Below are 13,716 nucleotides of genomic sequence, written 5' to 3'. Positions count from 1 at the left end.
GCCTCCCAAAATAATTACTAACTCAGTATTAAATTCCATTGCTTTTGTTTTTACCAGTCCAACCAAGTGAATGATAGCTAGAACCATCCTAAACTCTTATCAGTGGACACTGATTTAGGTTAATGCAACTTCCCTAAACAGTACTTTTTTCCAAATAAAGTAATTGAGAGAGTGCCTAGTATTATGAGAGATCTGATAAGGACTTTGGTATAGAATGCCTCTTTTTCTCAGGGATAATTTTGGGAAAGAAAAATGTCATCTTACATTCGTCCATATACTATATAGTTTAAACAACAACAAAAAAGGAGATTCATACAAATCTCCTTGGTGTTCTTATGCAAAGTGACTATTGACTATGAAAGCTTTTGTCCACCTGTAAAAAAATTTCTAAAAAACACGGTAGGATTGTAATGTATTTATCTCATGTAGAAACACTGAAAATACAGGTTCATAAAACCTGCTGCTTTGAAAATACTCACATTGGAATCTTTTAAGAACTACAGCTTCTATTCCATTAAACTTTCTCCCAACCCCAAACCACATCTACTTTTACTTTAATACAAAACAAACAAACAAACAAAAAAGAACAGCAAGAAATATTCAGAATAGATATTCTCTTCCGTGGATCCATAGCCAAAGTTTTGGGAAGTCAAAATGAAAAATTTAGAGAACCGCCTGGCTACGTTTCGCTATAGTGTTAACTCCCTCTTTAAGATATGTTATGTTATATTGTTCCCATTCTTTTCATCTAAGTATTTCCAAGAGAATCATACTGAAAGGACGTACTACAGATTAAATGGCAGCTATTTGATTGGTATAGTTGGAGATAGCATATGGCATATTCTTTACTTTCAAACTGTTTTGAGTTTTTGTTTTTGCCCACAGCAGTGGTATATATGAGAACTATCCAAAAACTTCCCTATGGTATGTGTATGTAATCCACATCATCTTAAAAAGGGTTGAGCACTTTGCCATTGCATTCTTTATTATTTGAAGTAAATCAGACTGAGAGATATAGAGCTTAAAATAAATAGTTACTGAATTCTAATTCTATAAGAATTTACAATTCCATGAGATTAGAAATGCTGTTTTAAAATGTTAATCAGAAGATGCATTTGTTTTAATTCTTGATACTGAAAATATTGACTGAATTGTGAATTAACACATTTAGGGTTGCAGATGTCATTTTTCATGAGATTTCCTGAATGATGTAATTTTCATATTTCATATAGCAGTTTGATCAATTTACAGATTTATTTTACATAATTAGTTGGTAAATGAGAAATTCAATTGCTGATATATAACTATTTCTCTGTAATATAGAAAATAAGTTAAAATTCCGAATTATAAATAAAAAAACAAATATTTTGAAGACATCTGGTCCACATCTGCCTGAAATAAGATAATTAAAACAGTGTAATTAAATGCAAGTAATACTGGAATATTCACACCTTAGAATGTAAAAAATAACTCATTCCATTTTAATGTGATTTCTTGAATTGTTGAATTTTTTTGAATGTCCTTTAGCCTCTCATTCTGTCATTACAAAGAAGACTGACAAGCTAAACAAATAAAAATAATCCATGTTTGTCAAAGACTCTACTAAATGAATTATTTTTATTATGATTATTATTCTTTTACATGTAGACTAACCTCTACTCCTAAGTTAATACTCACTGGACTTAGAGTCATGCCTACCCCCTCTTGATGTATTTATAATTCTCCATTCAATTATTTAAAATGAGAGTTTAGTGAGAGAGTATAATCTCACTCCTTAAATTGGGCGTTTCTTCTGGATACAAAGGGGCTCAGTAATTGTGAGAGGATTGTATTCACACTCAAGGAAATGAAAAGCTTCTTTGGTACAGTCTCATGATTAGTAGAGAATCATCCTTTGAAGACTGGTATTTTCTTTTGTTAAAAACCTCTGTTAAGTGGAAAATTAACTATGTTAAAAGAAAGGAAAATACACTAAAGTTTCTACAGCCTACCCCAAAAATGTGAAAAACATGATAGATTTCTCTTTTAATAAAAGGCTGCAGAGCATTATGACTTCAGTAGAACTGGGTTTTGATACATGACAGAGAAATTGTATTTATGAAAAAAACTCAGTGCTGTTGCTAAAATATTATTGATCAGGGGAAATCTCTGCTTGGACGCTAGTGTCTCTCCTAACTAACACTAGACCACGAAAGGAATTGATACTGTGAGGAGTGACAACACTCTTCCTAACACACACCCTAAGATATCACAAGTTATGTTTTGTGTTTTTATTTACAGGGAGCATGATAAAGATCCAGAGAGTTTTTTTAAGGTATTAATGCATCTTAAGGACCTAGGACTCAATTTCCACGTATCTGTCCTTGGAGAAACCTTCACAGATGTCCCAGGTATCTGTTTTGAATTTCCTAATGTGTATTTTCATATGTGACATAATCTCTACAACTTAAGTATTAATTTCCATGTTTCTCTTTTGTTAGAATAACCAAGATGAGCACTGTTAATCAAAAGATTATGCAATGGCATTAAAGTGGGATTCAATTTTAAAAATATTTAAGTAAGCATTCTTTAAGTTGAGAACGTGAAGTCATCTCTTTTATCAAGTATAGCTTATACGGTGCATCTTGATGCAAATAAAATATATCACTTTAGGCATCTTAACACTTAAGGATAGTGGGAATTTGTCATTGAATATACCACCTCTCACCTCTGGGCTCGTTGGCTTGATCATACTCGCATTGGTAATGGCCGAAATACACCTGTTATTAGGTGGCCTGTGTAAAGCATTTTGGCATCGAACTTGTAACATGGAGTAGACTGCAGCCCATATTATAGTTGTCATTGGTTCATTCTTTTCACTGAACTTGAGAAAACTAACAAAAATCCTAAGCACTTGAGTGTTCATATGTTTTAAGCTTTGGGTGTCGGCATTTTTTCTGAACTCCACATACACAGACAACAGAAGTTCAGAAATGACTTCTGCCATCCTACATTATGATTCGTAAAGACTACCTAGAGTCCTTATTCAACAAGTATTTCTCGATTCTGGTTCAGTGCTAGGAAGTACACTCAGCCTGTATCTCAGTAGCCTCATCTGATAAGGCTCATCTTCTGCCCAGTATACTTATAGATACAACCTTTCTTCAGTTCCTCTAAGGTTCCAGGCTTAAAGACTTTTAGACATTTGCCTGTTTGTTTCTTTTACCCTTTTCTTCTTAGCTCTGGGGCATTTTTTTTTTCAACATGGTTTCACAGCACCCTATACTTTTACTTCAGGGTGCTAATCATATAATTATGTGTAATTTTTTATCTTGTTGCCCCCCCCACACACACACACACATATGCACACACATGCTAGAATGCACGTGCTTCAAGGACTGGGATTATGTCTGTCTTATTCTTTGCTGCACCCCAAAGCCAAGTGCAGTGCCTGACATAGAGCTGGAACTCAAGGAATATTTGTTGGGTAAATGGGTAAAGATAATGTAAACTTCCTGCCTTCGATCAGTTTATAGTTTTGTTGAGGAAGGAACACTTGTGCATATGCATAGGAAACAGAAAATCAAACACAAGATAATAAAATTATAAATTAGTACTGACATATGTGGCTTAGAGTAGAATGTTAATTGAAGAGTTAACAATTGCATAGCCAAAGGATTAGGATAATCCAAAAGTGGGAATGACATGGCCAAAGTATATAGAAGCAAATATTTTATATATTGTATTTAAATGAGAGAACAATTTCAATGATTGGTGCTGTGAGGTAACTAATCTAAGTAGAATAGGAGATTCTGCACACAGACCTGAATAAGTAAGTAATACGTACTTTATATAGTAGGACCAAAACATGGAGGATCTTGATAACTAAAGTAGGTTAGGTAAAGTTAAAAAAAAAAATAAGGAGCATAGATTTTGAGCAGGGAAGAAATATAATGAAACTTGTACTTTAAGAAGGTCTATCTTACAATGATATGGAGGCAGAATCTCAGTAAGACTCTAAATTGGTGATCCAGGTGTGATTCAGAAGCAGTGCTTGAGAGATTAGTGAGAGGGCTGTATGAGAGAGAGATTCTCAAGGAAAACACAGAAAAGAAGTTGGTAGATGAATGGCTATAGAAAAAGAAAGAAGAAAAAAGTCAGCACATTTGCAGAACTGCGGAGTTCAGTTTTGTTTGTGCCAGTTTTGAGGTGTGTGTGAATGGACCGAGAAGAGTGAATGGAAGATATCCTTCAGCAGAGGCTTCTTAGCCAATTTTACCACTGAGCAGTTTTAGGCCACGACTACAAAGAAGACTAGGATTTTACTCAAAGGACCATGTTCTTGGGATTATAGTCTCCCCTCCCACATGTTAACATTGAGCTATTTTATTTAGAGCAGTGTGGAGGGTTGAAAGTGGGGTAGGGAGCAGGTGGGGACCCAAGTACTGAGTGCTTAGCAATTACAGACCCCATCTTATTACTCACTTTGGCTTCACTTCAACACATCCTTATTGAGCACTGTGGAAGGGGCATTCGGTCTCCACCCTCACGGAGTGCTGCCATGGGAGACGCTTGTATGTAATTAACAGGCACCTAGGATGCTGTGAAATAATTACGGAATGCCGTGGAAGCCCATAGGAAGGGGCATCATGTTATCTATGTGCATGCTTCGGTTACTCCCAGTCTCCCTGGGGCTCCCTCCTGCTTTAGCCTCTGGTTCATCTCTGGCATTTCAAATATGAATCAACTCTTTTTATGGCTACTGCACCTCACATTGCATATAGGAGAAGCCCAATTTGTTGAATGGTCACATGAGCCTGATGGCTTTCCAGGTTGTGCTCCTAGGAGGCCACCTTGCCAGACTTACTCTAGGGTAAGATTCCCCAACCCCCCAGCCTGTTAGGAAACAGGCCTCACAGCAGGAAGTCAGCAGCAGGTGAGCAAGCAAAGCTGTGGTGGTAAATATATTTCAATATATGAATGTTTCATATTTTCAGCTGCTCCCCAGCACTAGCATCACCACCTCAGCTCCACCTCAGATCATCAGGCCTTAGATTCTCATAGGAGCACCGGTCCCCAGTGCCAAAAAGGTTGGGGACCACTGCTCTAGAGGTTTCCTCACAGGCCATTCTCTGTAACTTTAGCCATTCTTATCACCGTTCTAATTTATTTAACATACACTGTATTCCAGGCTTGTTCTAAAACATTGTTCTCCATTTTCTCCGCTGGGAAAACTAAGGCCTAGAGAAATTAAGTAAGGTTACACAGCTAAGGTAGTAATTTAACTGCTGTTGTATACTACCTTTACATGTTCTTGTTTTCTGACCCAACTCTTTCTCTAAGTTTAAATATTAATTTTTCCCCCAAGTCACCATCCAGCACTTCACAAAAAGAGTTACCTAGCAGGCATACTTTTCTTTGCCTGTTGTCTCTTCTAGATGCTAGATTAGCATATCTAAAACCATACAGCCAACTTACATGCTGTTTAGTATCAGCCAAAAGAATTACTCTCAATGCTATTAACATTTGTAAATAAGTGGTTTTCTGTAAGTAATTGCAATACTGGTTGTTATTATTATATTAATTGCTACTATTTATTGCAAGTTTGCTTCTTACTTGGTCTTTTGCCGGGTTATTTCATGTAATGCTTGTGACAGTCCCAGTGGAGTCGGTATTATTATCCCATTTGATGGGTAGAGAAACTGAGACTCCGAAGACTTTAGTCACTTCAATTGCACTGCCTGTAAATGAGTCAAACTTTTCTCTTTCACACACAAGCATACATATATTGAAAAAGTCTTAATGTATAACTGCAAGACTATTAATTACTCTTTTTTTCTGTCTTTATTGAGATATAATTTACATATAACATTGTCAAGTTTAAAGTATACAAGCTGTTAATTTGATACATTTATATATTGCAATATGTTTCCACCATAACTGCAGCTAAGACCTCTATCATGTTATCTCCTTTTTGGGGTGAGAATATTTATGATTTAGTCTCTTAGCAGTTTTGAAGTATATAATATAGTACAGTATTGTCAACTGTAATTACTAGGCTATGCTTTAGATCTCCAGAACTTACTCTTCTTGTTTGCACATTAATAATTCTTTATCCAACTTTATTCTCCTTCCCTGTCTGGAGAGCTCTTAGGGAAAGCTAACACATCCCTGAGTGATGGCATTAGTGCCAATGATTTGCACTGCCCTTTTTGATGAAACAAATAATCTCCAGTAATTTTTTTCTTTGAAAATGTTAAAACCATAATAGAGCAACTTCGTAGCATCTCCATACTGTTGATTATTTTCAAGTTTGTCGATTATTTTCGAATTCTCTTGTAAGGTCTTTAACATCCTTTTTCCGAAAAGTGCAGTAGATTAAGATTATCAATTCTAGTTTATAAATCTTTTGTATCATTGTTTCATTTCACAAAAGAGATCTAGGACAGTGACTGTTCCAAGTTCTCGCAGCTGAGCACAGTGGGTGAGATGAGCACTAGACATTTGCAAGGTTAGGAGGAGAACCTGGGAGTTGGTTTGCTCATCTCTATTAATTTTTATGTGTTCAATAAATTTTTTATTGCTTTTGTTTTTTTAATATTTACTTTGTGCCAAGCACTGAGATAGACATTTAAGATGGAATGGTGAATAAAGAAGACATGGTCTGTGATGTTTGCAACTTGCTTACTTTAATGCTTTATTCATCACTTACTGGAACATTCCTTAAAAACATTACAACTGGCATTCTTGAACACTTAACATGTGCCAGGTACATAAGCCCTTAATGCATTGCCTTATTTACTCTTCACACGGCCTTGAGAATTAGGCATTATTGCGATTATCATTTTACAGCTGAAGGAAGTAAGACACAGGGAGGTTGCCTGAAATCACCAATCCATCTAATTGTGAAGCCACAATTCAAACTTTGTCAGTCTGCCTCTACTGCCATTGCTCAGCCCATACCCTACTTGGAAGTCCACAAAATCATCCCTGTTTTATAGGTAAGAAAGCAAGAGCTAATCATGGTAGGAAATTCTTGACCACTCACGTGAAATCATTTCCATTTTCTCTGACAATCTCTTTGTGAATAAAAGTTAAAAAAAAAAAAAAAACTCAAATTTATTTCTTAAATATTTTTCTTTTTAGATATGAAAGAGAACTCCCTCTTTTTCCTTCCATCTGGCTTCATCACAAAAAAGAAAGTAGCAAAAACAATATGAAGTGGAAAGATATCCCAAATAATAATTGACATATATTTACTATTCAATAAGTATTATTTGAATGAATGAATGAGATTTATTTAATAGAGTAATACAACTTAAATGCCGTATCAGGTATGTAGGAATCTACATTGAAACAATTTCCAAATACTAGAGTTAGTGAATGAAAATAGAAAACCCTAAGACTTAAGGAAGTTCTAAGTGGTTTTATATTACGTTTCCTATTTCAATATAGGTGACCTTGGTTTAATATGAATCCATTTTTCAATTTTTTTCCCATCTTTTAGCTCTTACATCAGTCAAAATAAGCTGAATTATGCTAAGCTAACAGATAACCTTAAAATCTCAGTGACTTGAAATATGTAAGATTTATTTCTTATTCATGCTATACGTTTATTGCAGGTGGGCAGTAGTATTCTACTCGTTATGGTCACACAGGGACCCAAGCTTACAGAGAGAACCAAGCTAACACCATCTCAAACATTACCAGTTACCATGTCAGATGGAAGAGAAAGCCAGGAGGCTCTCCTGTCATCATATCAATTCAATGCTTTGGCCTAACAGTAATGGGGTTCCACTTAACTCATTGGCCAGAACTTGTTGCAAGGCACTGTCCAATCATAAGCGGGGCTAGGAAACGCTACCCTGCTTTGAACCCAGAATCTAGGGGAGCAGAAATATTTGGTGAGCTGTCCTGTTGACCATCGTAGCTCTTTAATATGCATCATGATCTGTGGCTCATTACAGAGAAATCCAAGCCTATCCAAGATGTCTGCCTTAATCTGGGGAAGTCTATACCAGTTGAGAAAGGGCTCTTAACAAATGTTAAAGTATGACCCACAGTCTTCTTCTTAGAGACAGCCCACTGGTGTCTGAACACACATCATTGGGCAACCATGCCCCATAAAGCAAAGCAGACATGAAGTCAAGTCGATCTCTGTGGGAATGAAGTTAATTATCACTTACAGGTGACTTGACATTCCCTCTTCCCCCAGGAGACATTTGGCAATATCCAGAGACATTTGGGTTGTTATAACTGTTGTGGGGAGAGTGCTACTGGCATTTAGTGGGTGGAGGCCAGGGATACTGCTAAACATCCTATGATGCACATGACAACCCCCCCACTGCAAAGATTATCCAACCTAACATGTCAGTTGTACTGAGAATGAGAAACTTTGATTTACGTGGGAATTGAAGTCAAAAGATCAAGTTTTGGACAGGGTCCTATAGCTTTCTAAGTTAACCTCGGTCAATCTATCTGTGCAATAAAAAGGAGGCAATGGGAAAGCGAAATAACAAGAAGAAAACTACCTGCCCTGTCTACTTCAGTGAGTTATAATGAGAGTTTCTGCACAATTAGATAATTTGGGGAAAAGTGCTTTCTAAACTACTATGCAGATTTTATTATAAGACTCACGTACTTCGCTCAAAGTTTGTATATGGACTGAGTCTTTAATGCATTTTGGATCCAAAGAAGATATTAACGATGCTGAACCTTAAAAGTTCATTTTTTACCATTATTTTCATTACTTTTAATCAAGAAAATTGAAAAGTCATTCTGCTACATAAAGCATCCATCAGACTCCATGTTACAAATGAGCCAAAAAGCCAAGAAGCTCCTCAATGCAAATATTTTAGTTTTGGCCAGTTCTCACGACAAGGTCACATTGTTAGCCCTTGAGATGGTTTAAAAAAAAAAAAAGCAAATGCTTAAGATATCAAATCAATGGAATGTGTTTGTATACTTAATAATTTCCCACAAATGATAATTCTAAACAAAATATTTTTTTCTATGAAGAGCCAAAAACCTTACATCAAGATTCCTCTTTCTCTACTGCAGACATTGTGGGAAGAAGAGCTTTAGCTTTACGCATTAGTGGGGGACAAAAAGGTTGCAAGGAAAGTAAAAACCTCAACTACAGTTTTGGCAGACAGAAGTCTTTCTGGTTCACCTTTAATTTGAGGTTAAGAACAGTATGTGGAAGGCTTCTGGTTAATATCTGGCATGACAATGGTTATTACTGTGATCTTGGCATATTCCTGATCTTTAGCTCTGGAGTCAAATGTTGGATAATTACATAACATTTTCTTCCCCTCCCATCTCTTTTTCACTCAGCTCCCAGCTACAATCTCATTTACTTAGTGTAGCAGAACAGCTATGCTAAGGGGGAAGTAATAGAAAAGTTCTGGGAACCCAGATAACTTACATCACATTAATATAAAAGTATGAAATTTTGCTACAAGGGGAGCCGAGCAGAAGGAAAGCTATTGATATATTGATCAATGTTGAATTCTAAGATGGTTTTATAGGAGATGAGATAAGTGGTGTGCCAGTAAGATTAAATAAACTCATTCTCTCAAAACTATACCATTCCCCAAACCTATTCCTAGTCCTTTAATTTTTTTTTTTTTTTTAATTTTATTGCTATCTACTCATTCCTCTTATACAGAAGTATTCACTGAGTTCCTATTGTGGTCTGGCACCATATTGTGGATTCCAAGAAGAGAAGACCGTGGTTCCCCTCCTCTAGAATCTTACTATCAGGGAAGCAAAAAACATTTTTATAATTACGTTTTATTATACCATACCCTTGTTTAGATTGTAACGTTTTCAAATAATTTTGAGTACATTATTTCAAAACGCTTACAGCAGTTTAGTGACTAGAAAATCTAACAAGTATTGGCATCCTCAATTTCTAGCTGAAGAAATTGGCCCCATTTAAGTAGCATGGACCTGAGGTAGATTGTCAGTAGGCAGAGCCACCTTGACATTATTCTTAAAAATAGGCATATGGTCACTTTCCCAAGATTATGACTGGTGAAGTCAGTTTCCCCAAATCTGATTTAAAACTGAAGTCTTCTGTCTCCCAGTCCTTTGCTGAAGAAAACAACAAAATGAAATGGGAAAATAAGGAAGATTCGAATAAATATAGACATATATGCTACTGCTAGGGAAGAATAAATACTATAATAGAAATGACAATGTCTCTTAAGATAATTTATGAATTTAACCATATTCCAATTAAGATGCCAGAATATTACTTTATATATATGCACAGAGTAGTTCTAAAATTCATACAAAGTAAATAAATGGAAGAATATCAAAGCAATCACTCACAAAGGAATAATGAAGAAAAACATGTCCTACCATATTCAGAACATGTATGAGGTGATAATTTTTAAAAGAGTACTTTACAGGTTCAAGAACATGAAAGTAAAAAAGTGGACAAAAAGAGATAATTCAGAAATAAACCCAACTTGTATATAGATTTGTATAACAAAATTTAACATACTTATCCCAGCTCTAAAGTATGATATTTTTAATGAAAACAGGAAATTGAGTAAAATAACTTCCAAGCACTGAAAACAAAATGAAAAATTACATAAGAAATTTAAATATGCATTATAGACAAAGGCTTGCGAAAGCATCGACATATTATAAGTATAATAACTTACTGAACTCTTGCTCTGTGACAGCCACCAAGGTAGACCTTTTACTGTGGCATCTCATTTTATATCATGACAGTCCCCTCAGTAGGTACAATTACTATCTTTTATGTATGGACAAAGACACTAAGGCTTAAGTGAAATAACTTGCCCAAACTTGCACAGCTAATAAGCAATAGAAATTGTGACCTTTAAGAAATACATACTAAGTCAAATTTCAGGGGGAAAAAATCTTAACTTTACCAGTAATGAAATAAGTGTGGATACAAAGAATTTATGAGCGAACAATTGCATTGACCAAAGCAATAAAAGTAAAGGCCTATGCTGAGACTGCCTATAGGAAAACATTCACACATGTGGTGACAGCACTGTAAATTATTTTTCATGAGTCGTATAAGTTGCTACACCTTTTGTTTGACTTAGTAATTTCACATCAGAGAAGGGATCCCATGGAAATAATCCCTGTGCTTCGTTCTCTTTTCTGTTGCCCGCTTCCCAGTCGTTGCCCTTATCTTCTGGGACCTTGAATCCTACAAAGGCTTCAGATTCCTACAAATTCCAGGCCTCTGGACACTTTGTTATTCAATTCATCCACCACTGTTACCAGCCTTCTTTCTAAACGCAGACCAATGGAGAAGAGAATCACAACAGTATAACAATACTAGTAGGAATGTGTCTCAGATTTTCTGCAGGATGAACTTAAATTTCCTTTGCTGCAAATGAGGTTCTTCAGACTCCAACCCCAGCCTAATCTCTCATGATTTCCATTTTTCTCTGCCATTTCCTGAATACCTCTCTGCATTTACCTACCTACTTCCATGTCTTGTGTTATTTGTTGCTTAAATTCTTCTGCCCCTCTTCACAAAGCCACATACATACCCTTTCTCCTCCTGGCAAAATCTCAACTCCAGCGGTGCTTCTTGTCCTATGCCACCTCCTCCCATCTCTTCCCTTCCTAATTGCTCACAGCACCCAGATTCATTCCATCAGTTGAAAAGCACATATCACTCTGCACTGTGTTCAGTTGTCACTTGGCTGCCAGAAGGGGCTGTGGTGTAACTGAACGGAAGACACGTTGTGGGTGAAGAGAACAATTTCTGAAACAGAGATGTTACACAGAGCAGGAGTCAGCCGTACTTCCAGTTAGCAGGCCAAGCTCCCCTGGCCCAGCTCTCATGGAAACCCCTGACAGTGGTGATGTCCCCATTCAATATTTAAGAAACTCTCTTTGCCTTTCTCAGGAAAGGTTTAATTCTGCCACTGCGCTTTCCACCCAAGTGCTCAGGAAACTCACCAGACGCAAGTAACAGTAGCAACTGACTCTCGTTCCTCAGCATGTCCTGCAAGGATTAGTCTTTTTTCCCATGATCACCCTCAGACATGCCATCCATTGACAGACCTAAACATAAGGCCTGCTTGAAGTCGACCCCTATAGCTTCTGAAAGTAGAATATTGATCTTTTATACTGAAACCAGAAAATTCAGAGCAACTCACAAGGCAAGATCATTTATCCATCCACCCGGGGGGTGGGGGATGGGGGAGGGAGAGATCATGAAGATAATATGTTCTGGAATACAACTCCCAAAACATCCCTCAAGAAACTTTTCTCAGAAGTTATAACTATGAAAACATTCCTGCAGAAAAATGCTCTTTCATTTTCATAAACTGCCCTCAAAGTTTGTGGGAAGTGTGCACTTGGGAAAGACACAAGGAAATAGATAAAACAATTAAATAATGAATGGGGAAAGGTGAAAACATGAATAGACAATAGGGAATTAGAAGCAGACCCTAATTTTAAAAGCCTATACATATATATATATATATATATATATATATATATATATATATATATGACTATTGGTTGAGAGACTGGAGGTCCTAGAATGTGGCTGCTATACACTGCTTTGGTATTTTATCTTTTTAATTCCGATAGTTGTAAATGGCCATGATTTGGAGTGTGGTATGGTCAGAATAATAATTTCCCCAACAAGGGGCTCTGGCAGAAGGCCTGCTTGCCTGTTTTACAAATTCATGTTTCCTGCAATGCCTACCAGAACGCAGTGTCTGACAGAAAGCAGCAGCACAGAGAGTGAATACTTGGATCCAACGACTGAGCTTTTCCATCTAGATCCTTCCTCTCCTAAACTGTTACAGTTATAAAATGGACACCATCACAGGTATATGGTGTGAGGGAATGAACACTCTCCTGGAATTTAGAAGGCTCGGGATCTAGTTTCATCTCTGCCACTTATTCACGTCACTTATTTTAGCCTTAGCTTACTAATTCATAAAGTCATCTAAAAACGGTTAAAACTAGAAAGGACCTTGGTGATTAGGATTTCTTCAAGATGGGGTGCCTATCCCCATCCCCAAAAGAGATTTCCCAGATTGACACACTTTCTAAAATTTGGATTGTGAAAAAAAAAATGAGTGTAACAATCATGCTTTTTCAAAACCAATTTTATTCCTCACTGTTGTGACATTTATCTGCACTCCCGATCCCGAACCCTATCCCCAGGCAATTGAGAACCACTAATCTAGACCAGTCACAATTCCTCCAGCCACCCTCATGGGCTGACTAAAGTTGTTCAGTGTTCCATCATGTAACCCTTTGCTAATCTAAACTTCCTAAAATGAGCTCCATATATTTCACCTGCTTTCCTGCCATTATCAAATTAAGTACAACCTCATTGGTCTGGATTTCTCAGTGTGGTTTCTTCTACTTTACTTCACTCCTTCAACATGGCATGACTATCCTGAGCTATAGCCTAGATTACTCAGTGTTCCCTGAAGATAGCTCACATGCCACTGCCCAGAGCCCTCTCTCCTCCTCTACCTGTCAAAGCTCAACCCATCTTCCAAGCCTCATCTCAACCATTTTCTCAGCCCTCTAAAACAGAAATGTTACCTCCCTTTTTTGAATGTCCTTGAGATTTTGTTTCTACTTAGCTATGTATTTGTCATACTTCATGACAATTAGAAGGTTCTTGAGCATGACATATGTATCTTATACAGCTTTATATGACCCAAAGATCCTAAATGTTTTCAAACTTTCAATCATGATCTTCAC

General features: G+C 36.7%; 1 protein-coding gene across 13 annotated transcripts in view; it reads left to right on the top strand.

Annotated features, from left to right (window-relative positions):
* QTMAN (queuosine-tRNA mannosyltransferase) overlaps positions 1-13,716 on the top strand; it is a 336,381-nt gene that overhangs the window by 306,912 nt on the left and 15,753 nt on the right. For 11 of the 13 annotated variants that reach the window (XR_005651304.1, XR_005651303.1, XR_005651305.1 and 8 more), the window contains one exon: positions 2,281-2,390. Coding sequence is in view for 10 of the 13 variants with exons in the window: in XM_039855624.1 (XP_039711558.1) it covers positions 2,281-2,390 (110 nt within the window). In the remaining 3 variants the exon portion in view is untranslated. Of the gene's footprint in view, positions 1-2,280; positions 2,391-6,831; positions 7,080-7,601; positions 8,902-13,716 lie in introns of those variants that run through there. The other 2 variants (XM_039855620.1, XM_039855617.1) reach the window with 2 other exon arrangements.

The sequence above is a fragment of the Pteropus medius genome, unplaced genomic scaffold, assembly GCF_902729225.1.
Source record: "Pteropus medius unplaced genomic scaffold, Ma_sr-lr_union100, whole genome shotgun sequence".
Classification (NCBI taxonomy): domain Eukaryota; kingdom Metazoa; phylum Chordata; class Mammalia; order Chiroptera; family Pteropodidae; genus Pteropus; species Pteropus medius.
Note: the sequence above shows the minus strand (reverse complement) of the source record. Positions and strands in the feature narration are given on the sequence as shown.